The 27,200-nt window shown below is 44.6% G+C and overlaps 2 protein-coding genes across 3 annotated transcripts in view; both read left to right on the top strand.

Annotated features, from left to right (window-relative positions):
- The window catches only part of CCDC85C (coiled-coil domain containing 85C), a 161,792-nt gene that overhangs the window by 90,648 nt on the left and 43,944 nt on the right, over positions 1–27,200 (top strand). Inside the window, exons 2-3 of one of the 2 annotated variants that reach the window (XM_073349617.1) lie at positions 8,385–8,461; positions 25,177–25,215. In XM_073349617.1, coding sequence (XP_073205718.1) covers positions 8,385–8,461; positions 25,177–25,215 — 116 coding nt within the window. The remainder of the gene's footprint in view (positions 1–8,384; positions 8,462–25,176; positions 25,216–27,200) is intronic. The other variant, XM_073349618.1, reaches the window with a different exon arrangement.
- Positions 1,886–3,585, top strand: LOC144930589 (uncharacterized). The gene is made up of 2 exons (XM_078853020.1): positions 1,886–2,471; positions 3,062–3,585. Exons 1-2 carry the CDS (start codon positions 1,886–1,888, stop codon positions 3,583–3,585), a joined length of 1,110 nt encoding a protein of 369 aa, XP_078709146.1.

The raw sequence follows: 27,200 nt of genomic DNA, 5'->3' as shown, positions 1-27,200 counted from the left end.
GAATTTCAAAGATGATAGCACCCACAGCTCCCATTGACTTCCCCAGGGTTGCACAGCCCTGCTGAGCATGTGTCTGGAAAGCACACATTGGCATATGATAGGCATCATTTTAAAAAAGAAATAATATTTCTCTCTAAATTTTTTCTCTTTCTATGAGTATCCGTATTCAAAAACTGTCCCTGCCATGGAACAAATCCATTTGATTGGAAGCCTACTAATAAAACTCACTTATGGAGGACCCTCTCCATGCAGGTGTATATATTCACAACTCTTTTTAAACATGGGTGTTGTTAGGTGGTTTCTAGCATAGTTTCTCTGGCCATAGTGGACTTGGAGTATTCAGTTCTTTGATCAAAAATATCTTATAAGCTGTTTGGGGCAGAGACTGTCTTTTTGCTCTGTGTTTTGTACAGCACTTAACACAAAGGGGTCCTGGACCATGACTGGGGCATCTAGGCATAATACAAATAATAATAAATAATTGTGGGACTAGCCAGGATGGGCAGGAATGGTGTCCTAGTCTCAATGGATCACTTGATTATTACCTGCTCTGTTCGTTCCCTTTGAGACACCTGGCATTAGCCATTGTCAGAAGACAGGATACAGAGATTGATGAATCTTTGGTCTGACCCAGTATGGCTGTTCTTATGTTATGTTCTTCAGCTAGTCTGTCTAGAGAGGGCTGTCTCCCACAAAGTCCACCCTGCACAGGTAAACTAGGCAAAAACCCTGCTAAATAGTATGGTTGTAGCTGAGCACCTGCATCTGAGCCAGCTGTGCATATATCGAGCCTCTATAGCAGGGGTTCTCAAACTGGGGGTCAGGACCCCTCAAGGGGTCATGAGGTTATTATCTGGGGGGTTGCGAGCTGTCAGCCTCCACCCCAAACCCCACTTTGCCTCCAGCATTTATAATGGTGTTAAATGGTGCTTGCTATGTGAAAGGGGTCACCAGTACAAAAGTTTGAGAACCACTGCTCTGTAGCATTATATACTACCGCTCATCCTAGTAGCTTACATATTTATCAAAAGGATGTACAAAATATGTCCAGACGAGTGATATCTGATCTGCAGGTAATCACAAGGCACCTGCATCCTTTAGCAGCAAAGTGAGTCTTGCATTGCATCCTGCTTTTCCAAACCACTCATTTTCCACAAATTTGGATGCCTGAAGCCTTGTGGAAAAATTCAGGATTGTACGTACATAGATTCACCTCTGGCACTAAATTTTTATTTAACAGTGCACAGAAACTCTGTGAAGCCATGTATGGCAGAAAGTGAAGAATAAATTCTCCAATCAGGGCTGCAGATTGAATTTAGGGAAGCAAACTAGGAATTTGGCCAGGTGGTTGCCGATTTTCTCAGGGCAAAATTTGTAAGATTTTTTTTTTTAAAACAATCATAAAATGTCACAACAAAGCGGTGCCCCTAACACTATGGTGGGCCACAGGTACATTACTAACTCAGACCCTGGCCCCTGATTCTCAAAGTACTTAAGCCTGTGCGAAGTGTCCCTGACTTCAGTTTTCAGCCCTGGTCTACACTAGGACTTTAGGTCGAATTTAGCAGCGTTAAATCGATGTAAACCTGCACCCGTCCACACAATGAAGCCCTTTATTTCGACTTAAAGGGCTCTTAAAATCGATTTCCTTACTCCACCCCTGACAAGTGGATTAGCGCTTAAATCGACGTTGCCGGCTCGAATTTGGGGTACTGTGGACACAATTCGATGGTATTGGCCTCCGGGAGCTATCCCAGAGTGCTCCATTGTGACCGCTCTGGACAGCACTCTCAACTCAGATGCACTGGCCAGGTAGACAGGAAAAGAACCGCGAACTTTTGAATCTCATTTCCTGTTTGGCCAGCGTGGCAAGCTACAGGTGACCATGCATTGCTCATCAGCACAGGTGACCATGATGGAGTCCCAGAATCGCAAAAGAGCTCCAGCATGGACCGAACGGGAGGTACGGGATCTGATCGCTGTTTGGGGAGAGGAATCCGTGCTATCAGAACTCCATTCCAGTTTTCGAAATGCCAAAACCTTTGTCAAAATCTCCCAGGGCATGAAGGACAGAGGCCATAACAGGGACCTGAAGCAGTGCCGCGTGAAACTGAAGGAGCTGAGGCAAGCCTACCAGAAAACCAGAGAGGCGAACGGCCGCTCCGGGTCAGAGCCCCAAACATGCCGCTTCTATGATGAGCTGCATGCCATTTTAGGGGGTTCAGCCACCACTACCCCAGCCGTGTTGTTTGACTCCTTCAATGGAGATGGAGGCAATACGGAAGCAGGTTTTGGGGACGAAGAAGATGATGATGATGATGATGAGGTTGTAGATAGCTCACAGCAAGCAAGCGGAGAAACCGGTTTTCCCGACAGCCAGGAACTGTTTCTCACCCTGGACCTGGAGCCAGTACCCCCCGAACCCACCCAAGGCTGCCTCCTGGACCCAGCAGGCGGAGAAGGGACCTCTGGTGAGTGTACCTTTTAAAATACTATACATGGTTTAAAAGCAAGCATGTGAAAGGATTACTTTGCCCTGGCATTCGCGGTTCTCCTAGATGTAGTCCTAAAGCCTTTGCAAAAGGTTTCTGGGGAGGGCAGCCTTATTGCGTCCTTCATGGTAGGACACTTTACCACTCCAGGCCAGTAACACGTACTCGGGAATCATTGTAGAACAAAGCATTGCAGTGTATGTTTGCTGGCATTCAAACAACATCCGTTCTTTATCTCTCTGTGTTATCCTCAGGAGAGTGAGATATAATTCATGGTCACCTGGTTGAAATAGAGCGCTTTTCTTCAGGGGACACTCAGAGGAGCCCATTCCTGCTGGGCTGTTTGCCTGTGGCTAAACAGAAATGTTCCCCGCTGTTAGCCACAGGGAGGGGGGAAGGTTGAGGGGGTAGCCACGCGGTGGGGGGAGGCAAAATGCGACCTTGTAACGAAAGCACATGTGCTATGTATGTAATGTTAACAGCAAGGATTACCCTGAAAGAGTGTAGCCACTGTTTTATAAAATGTGTCTTTTTAAATACCGCTGTCCCTTTTTTTTTTTCTCCACCAGCTGCATGTGTTTCAATGATCCCAGGATCTTCTCCTTCCCAGAGGCTAGTGAAGCTTAGAAAGAAAAAAAAAAAAAAACGCACTCGCGATGAAATGTTCTCCGAGCTCATGCTGTCCTCCCACACTGACAGAGCACAGATGAATGCGTGGAGGCAAATAATGTCAGAGTGCAGGAAAGCACAAAATGACCGGGAGGAGAGGTGGCGGGCTGAAGAGAGTAAGTGGCGGGCTGAAGAGAGGGCTGAAGCTCAAATGTGGTGGCAGCGTGATGAGAGGAGGCAGGATTCAATGCTGAGGCTGCTGGCGGACCAAACCAGTATGCTCCAGTGTATGGTTGAGCTGCAGCAAAGGCAGCTGGAGCACAGACTGCCACTGCAGCCCCTGAGTAACCAACCGCCCTCCTCCCCAAGTTCCATAGCCTCCACACCCAGACGCCCAAGAACGCGGTGGGGGGGCCTCCGGCCAACCAGCCACCCCACCACAGAGGACTGCCGAAAAAAAAGGCTGTTATTCAATAAATTTTAAAGTTGTAAACTTTTAAAGTGCTGTGCTTAAAGTGCTGTGTGGCATTTTCCTTCCCTCCTCCACCACCCCTCCTGGGCTACCTTGGTAGTCATCCCCCTATTTGTGTGATGAATGAATAAAGAATGCATGAATGTGAAGCAACAATGACTTTATTGCCTCTGCAAGCGGTGATTGAGGGGAGGAGAGGCGGGTGGTTAGCTTACAGGGAAGTAGAGTGAACCAAGGGGCGGGGGGTTTCATCAAGGAGAAACAAACAGAACTTTCACACCGTAGCCTGGCCAGTTATGAAACTGGTTTTCAAAGCTTCTCTGATGCGTACCGCGCCCTCCTGTGCTCTTCTAACCACCCTGGTGTCTGGCTGCGCGTAACCAGCAGCCAGGCGATTTGCCTCAACCTCCTACCCCGCCATAAACGTCTCCCCCTTACTCTCACAGATATTGTGGAGCACACAGCAAGCAGTAATAACAGTGGGAATATTGGTTTCGCTGAGGTCTAAGCGAGTCAGTAAACTGCGCCAGCACGCCTTTAAACGTCCAAATGCACATTCTACCACCATTCTGCACTTGCTCAGCCTGTAGTTGAAGAGCTCCTGACTACTGTCCAGGCTGCCTGTGTATGGCTTCATGAACCATGGCATTAAGGAGTAGGCTGGGTCCCCAAGGATACATATAGGCATTTCAACATCCCCAACAGTTATTTTCTGGTCTGGGAATAAAGTCCCTTCCTGCAGCTTTTGAAACAGACCAGAGTTCCTGAAGATGCGAGCGTCATGTACCTTTCCCGGCCATCCCACGTTGATGTTGGTGAAACGTCCCTTGTGATCCACCAGAGCTTGCAGCACTATCGAAAAGTACCCCTTGCGGTTTATGTACTCGGCGGCTTGGTGCTCCGGTGCCAAGATAGGGATATGGGTTCCGTCTATGGCCCCACCACAGTTAGGGAGTCCCATTGCAGCAAAGCCATCCACTATGACCTGCACATTTCCCAGGGTCACTACTCTTGATATCAGCAGATCTTTGATTGCGTGGGCTACTTGCATCACAGCAGCCCCCACAGTAGATTTGCCCACTCCAAATTGATTCCCAACTGACCGGTAGCTGTCTGGCGTTGCAAGCTTCCATGGGGCTATCGCCACTCACTTCTCAACTGTGAGGGCTGCTCTCATCTTGGTATTCATGCGCCTCAGGGCAGGGGAAAGCAAGTCACAAAGTTCCATGAAAGTGCCCTTACGCATGTGAAAGTTTCGCAGCCACTGGGAATCGTCCCAGACCTGCAACACTATGCGGTCCCACCAGTCTGTGCTTGTTTCCCGAGCCCAGAATCGGTGTTCCACAGCATGAACCTGCCCCATTAGCACCATGATGCATGCATTGGCAGGGCCCATGCTTTCAAAGAAATCTGTGTCCATGTCCTGATCACTCACGTGACCGCGCTGACGTCACCTCCTCGCCCGGTATCGCTTTGCCAGGTTCCAGTGCTGCATATACTGCTGGATAATGCCTGTGGTGTTTAATGTGCTCCTAATTGCCAAAGTGAGCTGAGCGGCCTCCATGCTTGCCTTGGTATGGCGTCCGCACAGAAAAAAGGCGCGGAACGATTGTCTGCCGTTGCTCTGACGGAGGGAGGGGTGACTGACGACACGGCTTACAGGGTTGGCTTCAAGGAGCTAAAATCAACAAAGGGGGTGTCTTTACATCAAGGAGTATTTCAGGCAGGACTTCACGGAGGGTTCCAATAAGAAATGGTGCACCTAAGTTATTGTTCTTATTGGAACAAGGAGGTTAGCCTGGCCTCTGATTGATACATGGCTAGATTTACCTCGCTGCACCTTCTCTGTGAGTGACTGCAGTGTGACCTAGAGGAATGAGTCCCCTAGACAGGGGAGGGGGGGAAGCAAATGAGTACAAAACAAATCTGGTCTATTTCTTGTTTTGATCCACTCCATCTATCTTTTACATCTTTGGCTGGCAGCAGACGGTGCAGAAGGACTGCATGCCATCCACATCTCATGGCTGCTCGGCAGAAGATGGTACAGTACGACTGCTAGCCATCCTCATCTCTTGCCTGCCTGGCAGAAGATGGTACAATATGACTGCTAGCAATCCTCATCTCTTGCCTGCCTGGCAGAAGATGGTACAGTACGACTGCTAGCAATCCGTATCGCCTGCCTGCTCACCATAAGACGGTTCAATAGGACTGACTGCAGGACTAAAGAGAATGACCTGGTCAAGTCACTCCAAATTTAGTCCCTGCGCCCATGTCTGTCCAGGCGCTCCCAGCCGACGTGGCCAGGAGCACCTCGGACATGACGATGACGGCTACCAGTCGTACTGTACCGTCTGCTGCCACAAGGCAAGGGGTTGCTGCTACTGTGTAGCAAAGCCGTACTGCGTCTGCCAGCACCCAGGATTCATAGGGTGACGGTTACCTGAGCGGGCTCCATGCTTGCTGTGGTATGGCATCTGCACAGGTAACTCAGGAAAAAAGGCGCAAAACGATTGTCTGCCTTTGCTTTCACGGAGGGAGGGAGGGAACGGGGGCCTGACGATATGTACCCAGAACCACCCGCGACAATGTTTTAGCCCCATCAGGCATTGGGATCTCAACCCAGAATTCCAATGGGCAGCGGAGACTGCGGGAACTGTGGGATAGCTACCCACAGTGCAACGCTCCGGAAGTCGACTCTAGCCTCGGTACTGTGGAAGCACTCCGCCGAGTTAATGCACTTAATGCACTTAGAGCATTTTCTGTGGGGACACACACACTCGAATATATAAAACCGATTTCTAAAAAAATGACTTCTATAAATTCGACCTTATTCCGTAGTGTAGACATACCCTCAGAGTGGTAGCTGTGTTAGTCTGTATCGGCAAAAATAATGAGGAGTCCTGGTGGCACCTTAGAGACTAACAAATTTATTTGGGCATAAGCTTTTGTAGGTTAGAACCCACTTCATCAGATGGAACTTTAAAACTTACTTAAGCAGTTGCTTTGCTGAATTGAGGCGTCAGAGAGGAAAGTGCCAAGTATTGACTTCCTACAGCTGCTCTTAGTTGTTCATTCCCAGCCAAGTTCATACCTGGCCTGTTTAGTCTGTGAACTCTGACAACACTGTATCTCAAGGTGGTATTGTATGGATCCTAAGGCCATTTAACCTGTTCAGAGGACCTATGTGATTTGAAATTGCCTTTTCTTATCCTCTGTTTTTGTTATGAGGAATATTTGGATTTACTTGTTTCATACAAAACATTTTTAAAATAAAAGCAATACATGTCATCCAGGGGAGTTTGTACTGTAAGTAGATACAGTATTTGAATATAATATGTCTTGTCTGAGTAGTTTTTACACTTCCTTTGTGTGCAGTGTGGCACATGTCTAAGGTGACATTTTCAGGCATATTTCAGTTTTTCCCATGAATAGTCAAAACACCGTAAGAGATTAGCTGCAGTTGCATGCTAGCAGATCTGCAAAACCTGCATAGAGAATGACCTGGCAAGAATTCTGCAAGGTGCTGAGTATCTCTGGTAGGTGTTGGACAACTTCAACATCCAATGACATCAGTGAGAGATGAGGTAGTATAGGAATGAGCCTTGGAAGATCATGTATGAAAATCTCTTACTAACTGCATCTTGCTAGACGATTGTGGGTCTGAGCCTGAGTGCTCAGTATCTCCAAAGCCCAACAAAAATCAGCAGGCTGCTCAGTTCCTCTCTCATTCATGCCCAGTGTGAACTGTTATGGTTGAATAGTGGCTTTGCACCATTTCACAGTAAATACTAATACCTAGCTCATATAGCGCTTTCCATCTGTAGATCTCAAAGCACTTTACAAAGGAGGTAGGTATCATTATCCCCATTTCACAGATGGGGAAACTGAGACTCAAGGAGGTGAAGTGACTTGCCCAAGGTCACCCAGCAGGCCAATGGCCATGGTGGGAATAGAACCTAGATCTCCTGTGTCCCAGTCCAATGCTCTGTCTTCTCCACTTTACAAAATACGTTTGACAGAACAGAGTTTGCTCAGGTTAGTCACTTGCTTAAGCTGCAAAACTCACTGCAAACAGATCACACACACACTGCAGACTAATTTAAAATGTTACAGACCGCTTAATGTGCGCAAGAATGTCCTTCAAATAGTTAAATTGTGATAAAGCTGGTGCAACTATTTTGCCCTCTCTTTAATTTCTCTGTGTGCAATTTGCAATATGTGTTGCTTCAAAATGTGTTCCAAAACAAACGCAGATGTTCTGCACAGCAGCAACCCACCCACAGAGGTCTTCAGCACCAGGTCATCCTAACCCCGGTGCTGTCTTACTGTAATGCTAAACTGTCTATTAAACTCCCCAAATTGAACACTGCCATGTTATGTGAGACTTATACTATACTCTGGTGCCCTCCCATTATTTCTGCCTACTCCATGTGTTTTTAGAATAGCCTATCAGCAAATTGAACACTGCCATGTTATGTGAGACTTATACTATACTCTGGTGCCCTCCCATTATTTCTGCCTACTCCATGTGTTTTTAGAATAGCCTATCAGATCTCACTGGTAGAATTCTTTGGGTGTGTATGTTCATCCGTGTGTGTACGTGAGGTTTTAGGTCTTGCTGTATCTGTCTCCTCCTCTTTGTTAATGCATTAGACTCTCCAGCTGTGACCCCTGAGCATGGTTCTTTAGCTCTTTTCTAAGCTTATCTTCCAGTGAGAGGAAAAATGAGTCTAATGGTGAAACTATATTACTGATTTTAAAGAACCGTGTCACAGGGAGATTAATCTTATTTCTTTTTCTTCTCTTTAAAGATTCATCTTCCAACTACATCAGGCAACTTGAAACAAAAGTCAAACTGTTGGAGGATGACAACAAACTCCTTTCTCAGGTAGGTTTTTTTGGTGGTGTTAATATACAACATGACTTTTAGATCCTGCGACTGGATCCAAGCAGGCAGAACCTGGTTCCCCCATGATTTCAATCAGGCCCTCTTGAAGTGCGAGGGTGCACCTGCATTGATCCAGTTGCAGGATCGGGTCTTATTTTGTAAAATGACTTTCATACTAATTGTACCTCAAAATCATTTATAAAATTAAATAATAAAGCACATTAGAGAGAGAGAGAGTAAAGGAAACAAGTCCAGACAAAGACAAGGCGCTCGTGAGGTGGAGAGTGACAGGAAGGCTGCTCCCCATAGCAGGAGCTGCAGAGGAGAAGGCTCTTGCAGCAACAGCAGCAAGATGGTATGGAGGAACACAAAGGAGGTGTCATAGGGTAGCTGGCCCTCTGAAGGGATCAGGGGCCCACACTACCTCTGACAGGCTCCACCAGAGGGAATGAGGCAACTCAGGTTCACCTGGGACTAATTAAGTTACTGAGTAACTGGGAAGCAGTTAATTAGGCAAGGAAACACCTGGGCCTGATAAAAGTGAAGCTACAGCTAGCATGGGGAGCAAGGAGAACAGAAGCTCCTGGGGAGAGGAATGGTTCCAGAGTGTAGGAAGAGAAAGCTCCTAGAGAGAAGGCTTCGGGGGGAGAAAACTAGTGAAGGAGGCGCAGCAGCAAAAGAAAGCCAGGGGGAATGCTCCTGGGTGGAAGAGTTTCCAGAAGAAAGGGACTAAGAATGCTAAATCGCAGAACAACCTGGCTCCCACGAAGAGCTTCACCAGGCAACAGAAGAAGTCCTAGATTAGAGGAATTATATGCTGTTCTGAGAAAGGGTCCTTGCGGTTCAGCCTCCAGGTGGGGACCTTGATCCAAGAGGAGGGACCCTCCCCAGCTAGAGGCCCCTGACTTGAGAAGAGGGTTCCAGTTTATGAATGCCTTGCTGGTAAGGGACCTAGTGCATAATGGGGGTTGATGGACTAAGGCTGACTCAGCCCCTCCTCCCTCCAGCTGGAGGCGCTGATGCGGAGGTCTGCCCATGTGATGTTCTGCCTTTTGGGACTGAATAAACTAGACACCTCTGGAGGGGCGCTGTTCAAAACAAGCTTTAGTGGAGTTATTAAAAGCCTCATTTGGGGAAACTGAGGCAGAGATGCAATGGCAGTGCTACACTGGGCTGTGAGGGGATGCTCTAGAGGCGAGGGCCCCCATTGCATCAGGGTTATGTATGTGTCTATACAGAGGACCCCAGTGCATGCACTATCCTTGTTATAGGTTGTTGTCTTTACTGCCCATTTGTAAGTAGGACAAGGATAATATCTGCAGGAGAGCACAGCAAAAAGGAGCAGCATTGGCCATTGTTGTATGGAACTCGTTTGTAACATTTGTTTACAATCGTTGTGCTTATAAACAAACAAGCGCCAAGAAGTGGGTGACTGTTCTGCACACAGTGGGCTCCAGAAAAAGCATTTAAAGCTAAGACTGTGCTTGCTCCCTGTTTTCTGCTGCTAGGGGCTTCTAGCCACCAGCTGTTCTGTTCCTTCTTGCTTCTCAGCTGCTCTGACATGTGAGGTTCCATGGGGAAACTCCTCCTGCCTTGCATTTCCTCTGGCTCCAGGGCCAAATTCCCTGCTGGTGTAAACTGGTGCAGCTTCATTGGTATGGCCATTTAAATCAGCAGAGAATTCAGCCCTGTGCCCTCATATCCTTTCACTTTCTTCTGTGCTGGCGTGTTCTTCTGTTCTAAACCTCACTTCTTGCTTTAAGGAATGTTTTATAGTCACTCTTTGTGACCATCTCTTGGTGATGGGCTGAAACCCCATTATGGGCTAGAAAGGGATAAGAGACAGTTAGTCACATCTATTACACCTGTGCTGTAGCTAATTAGTTGCTTCCCAGACAGAGAGGGTGGGACTAGGAGACATCAGGTGATAACTTCATGGACAGCCCTCTTAAAAGGGGTAGAGTTCAGGAAGCAGAGGGACTCCTGTGAAGGGCCCTGAGCCAGAGTCTGAAGGAGAACAGTCACCTCAGGAAGACTTGGGTTGCGGGGTTAGTGCTGAATACCAGAGCTGGGGAGAAGGAATGAAGACAGAGCCCAGAGGAAGGGCTGATTTGTTGAGACACTTTGTATGCTATTTTGAATTTCTATTACCCTGTAAGGGATCTGAACTAGATGCTTCTCATCTGGAGCACTGAATCATGCTCAAAGGCAGACTGCCTACATGGGGTGCGAGGGCTGAAATTGCTGCAATGAGACGGTCTGACAATAGGGGGCGCTATGGCAGTGAGTACAACTGCTAATTCTCTCAGCTGTTAGGTTAAAATTCTGTCTGGTTAGAGAGTTGGCAATTATTTAAAAACAGCCCCTTATGTCAATATCACTTTAGATTTAATGAAATGAAAATACTTTTTTTTAACCTAGTTTTACTTCTTATACTTTATGCTGTTCTGCTTGCTCTTTCCATCTCACTAAGTTTGAACAATTAAAATAAACCAGTCCAATATTGCTTTTCTTTCCACGTTCTGATTGTCGTGGGGTGCTGAAATGTTCATTTGTTTAAAAAACACATCCTTTCCCCATTGGACTTAACAAACAAAACCAAAAAAATCCAGAAGATGGAAGTATTTCTATTGGTGCTGAGGTTCTTTATAAAATCTTGTTTTTTACGAAATCTAAATATCAAGCGTGATAAAGTTCCTTCTCTGCCTTGGTGGGTCTTGCGCCTATTGGCGGATCTGCTCATCTCGGAGATTCACGGCTGCCCTCAGTTTAGCCGTTTTCGTGAACCCACAGTCCAGGTCAACTCCTCCTGTGTCTGATCAGGAGTTGGGAGGTATTGAGGGAACCGGGCCCGCCCTCTACTCTGGGTTCCAGCCCAGGGCCTTGTAGAATGCAGCTGTCTGGAGTGCCTCCTGGAAAAGATGTGTGACAGCTACAACTCCCTGGGCTACTTCCTCATGGCCTCCTCCCAACACCTTCTTTATTCTCACCACAGGACCTTCTTCCTGATGTCTGATAATGCTTGTACTTCCCAGTCTTCCAATAGTATGCCTTCTCACTCTCAGCTTCTTGCATCTCTTGCTCCCAGCTCCTCACACGCACCACAAACTGAAGTGAACTCCTTTTTAAGCCCAGGTGCCCTGATTAGCCTGCCTTAATTGATTCTAGCAGCTTCTTGATTGGCTGCAGGTATTCTAATCAGCCTGTCTGCCTTAATTGTTTCCAGAAAGTTCCTGATTGTTCTGGAACCTTCCCTGTTACCTTACCTTACCCAGGGAAAAGGGACCTACTTAACCTGGGGCTAATATATCTGCCTTCTATAAAACAAATTTGAAAACAGAAAAAAAAATATCACTCTCCTGTAGCCATCTGGCCTGACCCTGTCACACAAGCTACAGTTTGACCCAACTTCGTGGCCTTTGTAATCCTTTCAACTTGTTGAGATCTTGAGCTGGTATCCCTGACATTAAAGCAAAATGCCCTGTTGAATTACACCAGAAAGTCCTTTAGCTCCAGGTAGCTACCAAAGGGTTAAAACCCCAAAAGGCACTCAACAGCATCCAAGTGGCCTTCAGACATAAATCAATTGCTAATTTAATGTTAACTCTCTCCCACCCCTAAATTAGCTGGTGGCAGTTTAAACCCTGCGATGATTTAATTGGAAATATTGGTAAACAGATGGGCTCTGTTGAATGCTGTGGCCTGTTGCTAGGAGACTGACCACGGACTGGGTAAGTGGCTCCCTGTTCAATATGCCCTTGGCCTGACTTATTTCTGTCTTCTGCAGGCCATAGGGCACTGAGCGCTTTATCTGGTTGCCTGTGCTTTTACGAGGTCAGAAAAGTGATCACTAATTAGTAGGTGAAAAGTACATGGACTACAAAGATGTCTAGGGACATTCTTTTCATTAGCACACTGTTCGCATCTGAAGCCCTTTTTTTTGCAAATGGACCTCCCATGAGGCAACTGCTGAAGAAATGTTCACGTTTGAAGGAATGGATTTCATACACCTTACAGGAAAGCCCAGCATGTTCACAGTTTTCTGTTTTTAGCCAATGAAATTGAGAAGGAGAGTTTCTTTAAAAAAATCCTAAAACACTTCCCTCTCCCCCTGTAATACCTAGCACTTCTGTAGCAGAAATTAATACAGAACATCCCATCAATCCTGGCTTTCAGGCCACCCTCAGACAATGGAGGACGGGACATTGTCTCATTTGCTACCAAATCCCTTATCCCTTGCTCACTTGGTGACTGGCCAAGATCAGCAAGTGCGTGAAAGGCATTGGGCTGAAACTAAACATGCATAAATTGGAGGGAAAAGAAAAATATTTTGAAGCTCTGGTCACCACCATCATGCCTTCTGCTGCTGAGGGAGTCTGCCCTCAACTATCCACATCAGTTTGCTGCTTTGGGGATCTCCTGCTTCTGGATGCTCAAATAGCAACAGCTGCCAAAAATGCTGCCTGGCTTCTGGGGCTGGCAAGAAGGCTGGACCCTCTGCTGTCACTTGATGATGACCTATCTTCAATTATCCTCACCTCCATGACTTCCAGGCCGGATTACTGCAAGTTGCTGTGCCTGGGAATGAATGCACTGACAGTAATAAGCTCCAAGATCCAAAATGCACCAGCCCATCTTGTTAGCAACACTAGTCACTGAGAACATATGACCCCGGTGCTCTACTTGCTCACTATAACACAACTTTATGGTTCTCCGTGGCATCTGGGCCAAGCTACTTAAAAGAATACCTCTTGCTCACAGACCATCGATTTGGCGGTCCTGGGTACTTATATGGCCCTCGTTACTGTAGTACCGTGAACAATGAGACTGCTACCTTCAAGGGTAAAATTACAGGGAACACAGAACTGAGGCTACGTCTACACTACAGCCCATGTCGGCAAAACATATGTCACTCAGGGGTATGAATATTCCACCCCCCCCCCCGAGCAACATAAGTTACACTGACATGAACGTTCTTATGCACAGAACTTCTTCCACCCACATAGATTATGCCACTCACAGAGGTGAGTTTTTTATGCTGATGGGAGAGCTTTCTTTTGTCAGCACTGAATGCTGACAGTGGCTCAGGGTATGGTGCAGCTGCACTGCTGCAGAGTGGTAGGTATAGACGTGGCCTGCGCTTTCACTGCAATTGCTCCAAAGCTCTCTTCTGGAACTTGCTGATTTAACCTCATCTTCCCACAATGTCAACAAACAAACCTAAGGAAAAGAAGATAAGATGGAGAAAGACGAGACGCTCCCCACTCTTTCTCAGTACATAGACATGCACTTTCCAGCACCCTCTGAAGAAATCTAGTCTGCTTGTTTGACTCTTTTTTTGCTCTGTTTGCTTTGGGAAAGCAAAGCTCAGATCCTGTGATGAGGGGCTCTGGGTAAGCACCTAGTCAGATAGCACCATGACAAATGGGGTGCTATTTTTGTACTGTTGATATGTTCCCTCTAATTGAGACTTTGTTGAAACCACCAAACTCACTTCACTTTTCACCACCTAAGTCGCATTTTAACTCAGCTCAGCCTTCTCCCTTGTATGTTGACAGTGCAGTAGCAAGTGGTATTTGGAAAGATGCTTTCCCAATGGCAGGAAGTTCTGTCTCCAAGGCGCTGAAGGAGTGATGAAACCTGAGGTCCTAAGTAACAAACAATGCCAGTGCCTTAAGAGATTAAGCCAGGAAGACTTCTACAACCAGTACAGCTTTGTTATTTCCAAATGCTAAGCATAGAACCAAAATACTGCTTCATCCAGAGATATCTGCTATTGCCAGGGCTGTAAATGATATTGCAAGCTTTGTAAAAATGTTTATACTACAGTGGCCTGGGACATAGGACTCCTTTGCTAACTAGTGCTTCTTGACAAAGATTTGTTACTTACCCTGTTTAGTGGCTGGGATGTGAGGCTGTATGGAGGTGTACCTCAGTACCTTTGTGCCTTTTTCAGGCAGAAAAATAAATTAGTGTGAGACTTTTAAATGTAGCTCATTATTCTGCTGGCTGACATCTCTGCCATCCTTAAACACATAAGAATAAAGAACGCCGGTGTTGTGGGAGTAGTGATATTCCAGGGTCTTTCTGAGTCTGCCGTTCATACTGTACACATTAACATCAATACTGGTGTGTTAAGACATGTACTTCTCTGCTTCTGGTGACTATTTTGAACAGATTCATTGGAAGCTCTTTTCTTCCCATTTTGAGTAGGATCGAATGCTCCCATTCCCTGAACTGCGATTGAGGATGGGGGGAAATGAAGGAGCTTTCCTTTCTCCTTTCTCTCTCCTTCTCATTCATGATAACTAAGTACAGATACGGTGGGACTTTTTAGTTTGGGTGGGTTTTTTTGGTTTTATTCTTTTATACCCGCTGCTTCATTGTAGAGCCATTGTTTCCCTCCAAATGATCTTTAATTCCTACATCATATCTACCCACAGGAATTGATAGCTCCTTTTCAGGGCTACCCTTGGTAATGCTCTAAGCCAGGAGCAGCAGCTAGCAGCGAGTGTTGAACAATATAATAGAGTAGACTCATTACATGTCCTGCTGCATCATCTAAAGCTTTCTGTAGCCTTGGAGCAGAATTTTACTATATTTTGGACGCGGCTCTTAGTTAATGTAGCGTTGCAAGTCCTAGTGTCCACTGATCATGTGGGTTCCTGACACCAGCCATTCTAGGTCTTCATTGGCCTATTCCAGTGAAGGTTTTGTTATCCTACTTAGAGTTGGTAGTTTACTCCTAGCTTTGTGATATAACTCAATGTTATCACATGAGATCATGCCAAATATCACCATGAACAATGTCATGTTGTTGGAACAAGATTAATTTATCCTCAAGGACAAATACAAATAGGTGGCAGGTATACCGTGTTCTTGGGCTGAATAGTCCAATATGATCCATGGAAACACTTCCTTATTTACTTTCTCCACATCAGTCATGATTTTATAGACCTCTATCATACCCATCCCCCCTTAGTTGTCTCTTTTCCAAGCTGAAAAGTCCCAGTCTTATTAATCTCTCCTCATATGGCAGCCGTTCCATACTCCTAATAATTTTTGTTGCCCTTTTCTGAACCTTTTCCAATTCCAGTATATCTTTTTTGAGATGGGGTGACCACATTTGCACACAGTATTCAAGATGTGGGAGTACCATGGATTTACATAGAGACAGTGTGATATTTTTTGTCTTATTATCTATCCCTTTCTTAATGATTCCCAACATTCTGTTCACTTTTTTGACTGCCGCTGCACACTGAGTGGATGTTTTCAGAGAACAATCCACAATGACTCCAAGATCTTTCTTGAGTGGTAACAGCTAATATAGACCCCCATCGTTTTATATGCATAGTTGGAATTATGTTTTCCAATGTGCATTACTTTGCATTTATCAACATTGAATTTCATCTGCCATTTTGTTGCCCAGTTACTCAGTTTTGTGAGATCCTTTTGTAGCTCTTCACAGTCTGCCTGGGACTTAATTATCGTGATTAGTTTTGTATCATTTGCAAATTTTGCCACTTGACTGTTTACCCCTTTTTCCAGATAATTTGTGAATATGTTGAATAGGACTGGTTCCAGTACAGAGCCCTGGGGGACACCACTATTTACCTCTCTCCATTCTGAAAACTGACCATTGATTCCTACCCTTTATTTCCTATCTTTTAACCAGTTACCAGTCCCTGAGAGGATCTTCTCTCTTATCCCAGGACAGCTTACTTTGCTTAAGAGCCTTTGGTGAGGGACCTTGTCAAAGGCTTTCTGAAAATCTATATCCACTGCATCAGTCTTGTCCACATACTTGTTGACTCCCTCAAAGAATTCTAGTAGATTGGTGAGGAATGATTTCCCTTTACAGAAACCGTGTTGACTCTTCCCCAACAAATTATGTTCATGTATGTGTCTGACAATTTTGTTCTTTACTATAGTTTCAACTAGTTTGCCCAGTACTGAAGTCAGGCTTACCGGCCTGTAATTGCCGGGGTCACCTCTGGAGCCCTTTTTAAAAATCAGTGTCACATTAGCTATCCTCCAGTCATTTGTTACAGAAGCTGATTTAAATGATAGGTTACAAGCTACAGTTAGTAGTTCTACAATTTCACATCTGAGTTCCTTCAAAACTCTTGGGTGAATATCATCTGGTCCTGGTGACTTATTACTGTTTAATGTATCAATTTTTTCCAAAACCTCCTTTAACGACACCTCAATCTGGGACAGTTCCTCAGATTTGTCACCTAAAAAGAATGGCTCAGGTTTGGGAATCTCTCTCTCATCCTCAGCAGTGAAGACCAATGCAAAGATTTCATTTAGGTTCTCTGCAATGGCCTTATCGTCATTGAGTACTCCTTTAGTATCTTGATCATACAGTGGCCCTACTGCTTCCTGCTTCTGATGTGCTTAAAAATTGTTTTGCTATTAGTTTTTGAGTCTTTGCTAGCTGTTCTTCAAATTCTTTTTTGGTCTTCCTAATTATATTTTTAGACTTCATTTGCCAGAGTTTCTCCTTTCTATTTTCCTCACTAGGGTTTAACTTCCACTTTTTAAAGGATGCCTTTTGTCTCTCACTGCTTCTTTTACTTTGTTGTTTAGCCACGGTGGCACTTCTTTGGTTCTCTTACTATGTTTTTTTAATTTGGGGCATACATTTAAGTTGAGCCTCTGTTACGGTGTCTTTTAAAAAGTTTCCATGCAGCTTGTAGAGATTTCACTTTTGGCATAGTGATACAGAAATTAAAAGGTACAAACTTCCTCATTTTTGTGTAGTCCCCCTTTCTGAAATGAAATGCTATAGTGTGGGGCTGCTGTGGCGTTTTTCCCGCCACAGGGATGTTAAACTTAATTATATTATGGTCACTACTACCATGTGGTCCAGCTATATTCACCTCTTAGACCAGATCCTGTGCTCCATTTAGGACTAAATCAAGAATTGCCTCTCCTCTTGTGAGTTCCAGGACTCGCTGCTCCAAGAAGCCGTCATTTAAGGTGTCAAGAAACTTTGTCTCTGCATCCCATCCTGAGGTGACATGTACCTGTCAATATGGGGATAGTTGAAATCCCCCATTAGTACTGAGTTTTTTATTTTTATAGCCTCTCTACTCTCCGTGAGCACTTCACAGTCACTATCACCATCCTGGTCAGGTGGTTGGTAATGTATCCTTGGTACCTACATGTACCACAACCACCGGCTCCTCCCCAGCACTGCACACAAATCTGTCTAGATGTCTCAAGAGATCCGCAACCTTTGCACCCAGCAGGCAAGTCACCATGCGGTTCTCCCGGTCATCGCAAACCCAGCTATCCACGTTTCTAATGATTGAATCGCCCATTACTAATACCTGTCTCTTCCTAATAACTGGAGTTCCCTCCCCCGGAGAGGTATCCTAAGTGTGAAAGGATACCACAACATCATCTGGAAGGAGGGGCCCAACTAAGGGATTGTTTCCACCTGCTCCAGCTGGATGTTCTCCTTCCCTGAGGCTTTCATCTTCCTCAACAGCACAGAGGCTGTCAGACCGGGGATGGAACCGTTGCACTGTATCCTAGAAAGTCTCATCTATGTACCTCTCTGTCTCCCTTAGCTCCTCCAGTTCAGCCACTCTGGTCTCCAAAGCCAGTACACAGTCTCCGAGGGCCAGGAGCTCCTTGCATCGAATGCACACATATGCCACCTGCCCATAGGGCAGGTAATCATACATGCTGCGTTGGGTGCGATAAATTGGATAGCCCCCACTTTGTTGCTGGAATTCTGGCTGGATTTTCTTTTTACTCCTGCAGCTTTGTTGATGTTTTGTTTTTATCAGGGGGTGGTTTGGGCTTTAAGTTTAAAGAATGTTATGTGTATCTAGGGCCCCACCCCACCCGCATGTTCCCCCTCTAAACTCCCTTGCAAAATTCCCATTAGCCACTCCTGTTCCCTAGCTCCTCTGGTCGCTTAGGAGCGGGCTTTTTAAAGTCTTCTTGAGTAGCCCCGGCCCCTGGTTAAGGGTTGACTTAGGGGTCAAAGCCTCGTTAAGAAGCTCTCAGCCTTGCCTAGCAGGCCTCTGGTCAGCACACAGTCCCCCAGACAAACAGACCACACGGTATATTTCAGTCAAGCAGCAAGCACCCCACCTCTTCCACCGAGCCCTGCCCCTGCCCAGCTTCTTCTCCTGAGGCCCTGCCCCCATCCCCTCTCTTTCCTCCTAGCCCCCATCGCTTGTTGCTTTCCCCCTCCCACACCTCCCGCCCAGGTCAGGAGGGACTTGCCTGTGGAGATGGGGCTCAGAAGCTGCAGCTGCCTGACAAAGTTAGGAGGCGGCCCCTGCTGAATAGGAGCTGGAGTGGGTGAAAGATCGGCGCCACCCCACCTCCCCTGCTCACAGTGACTGGACAATGGGTGTGTGGTCAGTAGATCTGATCGGCCGCTGTCAGGTCCCCTTTTCCACCGGACTTTCCAGTTGAAAACCGGGCACCTGGCCACCTTAGCTTTACCCTTCAAAATTGACTTTACATCTGAACTGCATGCACAAATCCTCATTTGCATGCACATGTCCTTCTTTTACACATGCAAGTACAAGTTTTACATATGCACACAAATGTGGGATCAACAGTGTTGGTGGGGAGCTTCATGAAAATGTAGCACAGAAAATGTAAGAGTACCGGTGTCTGCATCAGTGCTTTTCATTCCTGCTCCTTCCCTGCTGATTTAATATGCCCAGATTGATTGATATGACTAATTAATTATCTGTTGGAACCCAGTAAGCAGACGTTTTAAAAAAAAATACATATTTATTGAACAAAATGTTCTTTCAAAATAAGAGCCTTTCAGCTTTATACGAGTAGTTTAGAAATGCTGCTAACTGGAGTTAAGAGAAAAAGGAAGTTAAGATACTACAAGCCTTTATTTGGGAGATGGATCCAAAACCCATTAAGTCAATGGAAGACTTTCTATTGATTTCAGTGGGCTTTGAATCAAGACCTTGGACTGCTGCTTAGGGAAGTACTTGCTTAGCCCACACTCATGTGGATGGGGTTCTCCAAATTAGATATAAATAAAAAAACAACTGCAAACTTTAACACAGTTGTAAACACCTACATTGCTGTGAGTAAAGCTTGTGTGGATGTGCAGTGTTTCTGACTTGGGTGATCTTGTGAATGTCGTAATATTTGTTGTTTTTTTTAAAGCTCCAGTTCCTGGAGTCAAGTGATTGTGAGAATCTCAGCTTTCATTTACAAATAAAGTGTGTTTCTAGCCCTCACTGCTGTGGAAAAAATGTGACACAAATGTATCCTGAAGAATGTGAAACCAGAAGACAAATGAAAAGAATTAAAACTTATTTATTTATATTTGTAAGCCACTCCTATGCTTTCTTGACTCATGATTTTTGAAATGTTGGGGTTGGCTGTGTGTGTGTGTGTGTGTGTGTGTGTGAGAGAGAGAGAGAGAGAGAGAGACGGGGGTGGTCAAAGTTCTTCCATGCGCCATTTGTTTCTGCTGTGGGAGAAGTGCAAGAACATTGTATTTAATGAGGCTTGGTTTAACGTCCAGCTGTGAACACGGGATTAGTCATATTCTGTGCTTAACCAACTTTTAAATAATTTTATTGGAAGCCACTTTTATCTGTTTATGGAGACAGAGATTGAAAAAGGCCAAATCACAGTATGAAAAGCTATGAAGTGGTAATATCCTATAACTTTATAATGCATAAAGAGGTGCAAATCACACAGACCTCAATGGTTGTGTGTGAAAAAATTCAAAGAATGGTACAGAAAAGCTAAGGATTAGCTTGAAAGAATTCAAGATGAACATTTCCAATAAGAATTCAGGGGAATGTACAGAGAAACATCAATCTCTGCTTTTTCGTGCGCAAGAGAATCTTAATCCTTGTGATGTCTCACTGACAACCTTGGACATTGAAGTTGGCTAACCATGTGTCCCCACAGTCTCTCTCAGATGTCTCAGTCATGACCTGCAGAGATGTACTATAGGGCTGGGAAGAGAGCAAATTCCAAAGCTGGTTGAATTTTTATCATTGGTACATTTCTTTTTAATGGGAAAAAATGCCTTTTTGACCAAACTGAAAATTGTTGTGGAAAAATTTAATTTGTTTTTTCAATTAAAAATTAATTGAAATTTTTGGTAATGATATTCCTTTTCCAGTTTGGCTTTCAGTACAAATTTTTGGTTTTTGAAAATGAATTTTTTTTTTTTTTACCAAAAATGGTTTTCAAAACGAAGAATTCTTAGCTTTCCAGTTTGGGTTGTTCATAAAATAACGGCAACAAAAACCTTAAGAGATTTGTGGGAAAGTAACAAAAAAAAAATTTTCAAAATATCCCATGAAAATTCATCATAATTTTTTTGGCCGGCTCTAGCTAATTCTCTCTGGCCGTTCATGCCCCAGTCAATGGGCTCAATTCTCCCCTGCATCTGAGCTTAGTTCATGTAGACATGGTCCCAGCTTTAGTTAGAACAGCTGAGGGGTTGGTCTAATTTAAACCAGTGGAGAATCAGCTCTACTCTTTCTGGCCTTGGAATCTATGTTCCTGCCCCACCACTGCCATATCCATCCCTTTCCCAGCACACCCTCATACTGGAGACCAGCGTAGCGCAAGTGTCGGCTTCACTGCTTCCGTTGAGCTGATACTTGTGAGTGGTTCTCCTCTGCAAGACGAATTCTCCGCTGGCCAATTTTTGGCTGGAATCCATCCGCTTTGCCCCACCTGAGTGGCGCAAAGTGACCAAAGGAGGCTGGAGATTGTGGCCCAACAAGACTACTCCCAGGCTTAAAGTTATACATGTATTTAAGCACTGGGCTGAATCGGTGCCTCAGTCCTTGGCGTCTCCATGAGTTTGCCAAGAAAAGGGGCTGATTGTGGAGCTGACTGTTGTGCTGCAGACACCTTCCACTGGTCTGAGACTCCCAAACTTATTGCATACAAGCCACCGACCAGCCGCTGAATGGCAATGGAAACAACTCCATTTTGTATTATAGTACTTATGGATGTAAGAGACTAAAAGCCCTGGATCTGAGCCCCAGCAACAACCTCAGCTGTTCCAGTCCTTGGTCTCTCTCTCTTGAGCAAAGATTGCCAGTTGGGTGATTATAATTATATACTGTATTTTCATTTGAGCTGATTACTTGAGCCTCACATGAGTTATTGGACTGATCTTTCTCTGCTGGTATAAAAATGAAAAGACAAGACAACCATTCTCGAATGTTAATGATGTATTAAAGCTCCTTGTCTCCGTTTCTACAGAGGACAGAGAGCATTGTTACTGGCACTGATATTTATTGCTTATACCCCATGGAGATGCTGATAACAAATATTTTTAAAATAGTAACAGGTTTCAGAGGAACAGCCGTGTTAGTCTGTATTCGCAAAAAGAAAAGGAGTACTTGTGGCACCTTAGAGACTAACCAATTTATTTGAGCATGAGCTTTCGTGAGCTACAGCTCACTTCATCAGATGTTTACCGTGGAAACTGCAGCAGACTTTATATACACACAGAAATCATGAAACAATACCTCCTCCCACCCCACTGTCCTGCTGGTAATAGCTTATCTAAAGTGATCAACAGGTGGGCCATTTCCAGCACAAATCCAGGTTTTCTCACCTGGATTTGGGTGGAGGGTGAGAAAACCTGGATTTGTGCTGGAAATGGCCCACCTGTTGATCACTTTAGATAAGCTATTACCAGCAGGACAGTGGGGTGGGAGGAGGTATTGTTTCATGATTTCTGTGTGTATATAAAGTCTGCTGCAGTTTCCACGGTAAACATCTGATGAAGTGAGCTGTAGCTCACGAAAGCTCATGCTCAAATAAATTGGTTAGTCTCTAAGGTGCCACAAGTACTCCTTTTCTTTTTTTAAAATAGTAGTTTTACATGCTGAAATCTTCTGCTAAACCTCTTATTAACAATCTCCTGCTATTCATTAATGCTTCCCCACAGCATTATCTCTCCTCTGTCAATTAAGAACTCCAATTTTCAGCACTTTAACCAAATGACATCTGCTGCTTTGCCTCTTCAAATCTTCATTTACCACTCCCTGTATAAGCAAAAGCCAGTGAGATGTACAGTCTGAAATCTACAGGCCTGATTCTGTTCTCACATCATCAGTTTTTGCACCTATTGACACAAGAGGAGTTACTCCTGATTTGGTGTTGTGTAAGGCCAAGATCCAGTCATATCTTAAAAATCTAAACACACACACACACACACAAATATATTCTGTATTGTTCATTGGAACCCCAGCTGTTTTCTGTGCCACTTTTTCTCAAAGGCCCCTAATGCATCTTGTTCCCACAGTTGTCATCTTGTTCCAGAAGAGAGAAACACAAAAGGATTTTGGGTGTGTCACCTGTGAAATTAACTTGAGCTTCCCCAGTTGCCTACTGGATGGAGCACTGGATGGGGATTCAGGAGACTTGTGTTCTTCTTCCCTGCACTGCCACTGGCCTGCTAGGTGACCGTGGGCAAGTCAGGTTACCTTCTGCGCTTCTGTTTTCCTGTCTGTAAAATAGGGATGATAATAATACCGACCTTTTCTAAAAAGCACTTTGAGATCTGCTGATTAAAAGTGCTATACGTGACATAGAAGATATTAAACAGAGGGGTCTTTAATTTCATCCCTTAACTTTCCTTTCATCTGCAGTATTTTGAGAAGTGTCTCTTCTTCTTCAAAAAAAAAACCCCACCCAAACAATAAACAGTCAGGTGCAAAATACCAAATGCTCATGTAAAATTAAGCACACATGAGCAGTCCCATTGAAACTAATGGGACTGCTCAGATGTTCTTAACGTCGTACATGTGTTTTGCTGAAGCATGATTGGTAACAATATCTTTAATGGCTGAAACTTAATTCAGTTCTTAGTTCATGTCATAATGGATTGTAGGGGAGACGGTAGGATGGGAGCTGAGGAAGTAATGGCTTAGGGTTTACTTACTGGCATTTAAAAATGCAGCTGCAAAGCACTGAAGAGCTGCCTTGAAGCCAGATGAAGATGTGCAGCCTCCATTTAGATCCTGACCAAGGATGCTGATGGTTTCAGCTACTGGAAATACCAAAAGCAATATGGCCAACCCTGTTTGTGCCATCTTACATGTGCTGGTGCTTTGTGGCCAGAGTATAAAATCCAGAGGATTGCTTCTTGTGTTCAGGTCAGAGGCGCTGTGACCATGGGGTTTTTTACCTTTCTCTGCAGCATAGAGTGCAGGTCACTTGCCAAGATCGTTTGGGTATATCTCATCTAATCCATTCCTTGGGCACTGGTGCACCTCAGTCCCGTCTGTTCACTGCCGGCGGCACACTGTAATTTAATCTCATGTGGGCTGTAATACTTTAGACTAATTTTGATTGTTGGGGTTAGTGTGCAGGTGCTGTGTGGTATTAGTGGTCTGTGATGTACAGGAGGTCAGACTAGATGATCTGGTGGTTTCTTCTGACCTTAAACTCTGTGACTCTGTTAATCCGGATTTGAGAGCATTACCCTGCTGACAACCCTGGCCATCAACTCTGGCCGTACGTGTGTGTGTGTGTGTGTGTGTGTGTGTGTGTGTGTGTGTGTGAGAGAGAGAGAGAGAGATCAATTTCAGTGGGAGTTGGATGGCTAAATACTCTAGTCAGCTTTGAAGATCTTACCCGTATTATGTATGTTCCTCATGTGAAGCTAGTTGACAACTTGTATGTAAAGCTTCTGTCTCAATCATCAAATTAAGTGTATTCTAGTCAAAACTGTATTCATAGGGAAGAGTTTCATCTCCCTCCACGCCCTTAATGCTGTGTAAAAGGTCTGGGGTGGTGTTGAGGACCCATAAAAGCTCTGTGTTGAACAGGTGGAGAATTCTTCTGGTTCAGATAATATGGAAAACAGCCATAAGACTGTCTTCTGAGCACCTCCTCACAAGTGCTGGCACAGAGGGCGTGCAGGGAAGGGCAGAGCTGGAGGTGGGAAGGGCATGTTGGGAGTGGGGTCACAGCACTTAATGTTGCAGGGATTCTGGGTAGTGCTGCAGTCCATAGGCATCTGGGGATAGGTTGTTTAGATGGTCTATGTTGCTCTAGGGGCTGCAAAGCAGCCCAGGATCAAGAGGGTGCAAAGGTGGCTTAACACCACCTAAATCACACTCCTTTTAAGAGGCGCAGCACAGAATGTCACCCCTCGTTCTTGTGGTCAGACCTAGTGATATGAGAACATGGCCAGGAGGCAGAAATTCTTGGTTCTGTCCCCGCCCTTCCACTGACTTGCTGTGGGATCCTGGACAAGTCATTTAAGGCCTTTTTTTTTTTTCTGATTTTACTTACATCAGTGTAAATCAGAAGTAACTTGACTGAAGTCAATGATGTAATGCTGAGATTAATCATGCTGAATATTATAGCACAGGTATGGCTATTGAATTCAAGAGGTGTTCTTGTGAAGTAAGGTATTATTCAGTATAAGTAAGGGTATACAAATTTTGCCAATTTTGTCCAAGGTTCCCCATCTTTAAAATAGGGATATTAGGCTATTTATGCTTATTTGTCTGATAAGGGGTTCTGTGAATTTTAATTTATCAATGTTTGTAAAGGTCTTTGAGCTCAAATATTATCTTGTCAAAGCCTGAATGTTAAAAAGGTCCTATTTTAGTAATCTGTAATAAAGATTAAAGTTTACCATGACAATAAAGTGTCTTTTCTTTTATATTTTAATTAAGTTTTAAGTTGTATAATATTCTTTTCTTCCCTTCTAGCTGACTGACCGCAACAGCTTGCCAAGAAATTTCATTAAGGTAGCAAGACCTAATACATTTTTAAGCTGTGAGTTTTTTGGATCTGTGGGACTGCCTCTGAGTATTGGTGGTGGCTGTTTGGTGCTCTGGTGGATCTTTCTTTCAGAGGCTTATGTTGGCAATTTCCAGTTAGCAATTTCCATTTTTAATCATCTGAATGTATTAAATGCACTCCTAATTATTTCTAACTTTTCTGCTCTGCACTGGTGATAAAGATATGGGTAAATCTGTCAAAACTCAGACTGTACTATCAAAAATTACTATTCAAATCAAAGCCATTTGCCAGTGCGAGGAGCTCACAGCTAAATGGCTTCTGGACCAGTATGTGTCTGGAATAATAGCAAAAGCTTTCAAACTAAATCTTCCATTTAATTACCCAGATGCAAACAACTGATTGCTGAGTGTCAAAATTGAGGCAATTTCAATTACTAGAACAATTATGGTGCAGTGAATTGCTGCCTGTAGGTGGTGAAGTATATACACCACAGCAACAGGAAGGTGACTTAGATAATGTATTGTAGTACTGTCCATAAACACATTGCCCCCTCCCTAAATTAACCCTTACAATAGTCTACAGGCCTTCCTCAGTAAATTGCACCGAGACACTGCAGATGACATGTGTTTCCAGCTTCTGATATCTTCCACCCTCCTTTCAGCTGTCAAATTTGAAGGAACTCAGCCCCTGGCTGCCCAGTTCTTCACCAGCCTCACTTGTCTAATCTGCTTCCTAACCTGTGTCCCCATATATGAGCTCGTTCCTACCTCCTCCCAAGTTTCAGGGCCTTTGCACTACAACATAGACATGTTCTTTCACTGTCTTTTCTACCTAACCCTAATTCTATCCATCATTCTCACACTCACTCACTCACTCACTCTCTGAACTCTGGCCCCAATTCCACCAACCTCTATATACTAGTTCCCACCCAGCGCTACAACCCAACCTCCCCACTCCCCACAGCTGCCTCTGTTACCTACCTGCACAAGAGCCTGAGCTAATCAGCTTCTGATTTACCCCCACCTCCCCTATTTCCTCCACAAATGAAATCAGAGTGCTTCCATATACACAGCCAATCAGGATTCCAGCACTCAGACTGCTAACTTTCCACATGTCCCCTGCCTGAAGCCTATGTTTCAGAGTAGCAGCCATGTTAGTCTGTATCCGCAAAAAGAACAGGAGTACTTGTGGCATCTTAGAGACTAACAAATTTATTAGAGCATAAGCTTTCGTGGGCTACAGCCCACTTCATCGGATGCATAGAATGGAACATACAGTAAGAACATATATACACATACACACACCTACACATACAGAGAAGGTGGAAGTTGCCATACAAACTGTAAGAGGCTAATTAATTGAGTTATTATCAGCAGGAGAAAAAAAACTTTTGTAATGATACTCAAGTTGGCCCATTTAGACAGTTGACAAGAAGGTGTGAGGATACTTAACATAGGGAAATAGATTCAATATGTGTAATGACCCAGCCACTCCCAGTCTCTATTCAAACCCAAGTTAATGGTATCTAGTTTGCATATTAATTCAAGCTCAGCAGTTTCTCGTTGGAGTCTGTTTTTGAAGCTTTTCTGTTGCAAAATTGCCACCCTTAAATCTTTTACTGAGTGGCCAGAGAGGTTGAAGTGTTCTCCTACCGGTTTTTGAATGTTATGATTCCTGATGTCAGATTTGTGTCCATTTATTCTTTTGCATAGAGACTGTCTGGTTTGGCCAATGTACATGTCAGAAGGGCATTGCTGGCACGTGATGGCATATATCACATTGGTAGATGTGCAGGTGAATGAGCCCCTGATGGCGTGGCTAATGTGATTAGGTCCTATGATGGTGTCACTTGAATAAATATGGGGACAGAGTTGGCATTGGGACAGGCCCAACAAAGAAAATAACAGAACACCACTAGCTGTCACCTTCAGCCCCCAACTAAAACCTCTCCAGCACATCATCAAAAGTTACAACCTATCCTGAAAAATGA

Source organism: Lepidochelys kempii, chromosome 6, assembly GCF_965140285.1.
Source record: "Lepidochelys kempii isolate rLepKem1 chromosome 6, rLepKem1.hap1, whole genome shotgun sequence".
In the NCBI taxonomy this organism is placed as follows: Eukaryota; Metazoa; Chordata; order Testudines; family Cheloniidae; genus Lepidochelys; species Lepidochelys kempii.
Note: the sequence above shows the minus strand (reverse complement) of the source record. Positions and strands in the feature narration are given on the sequence as shown.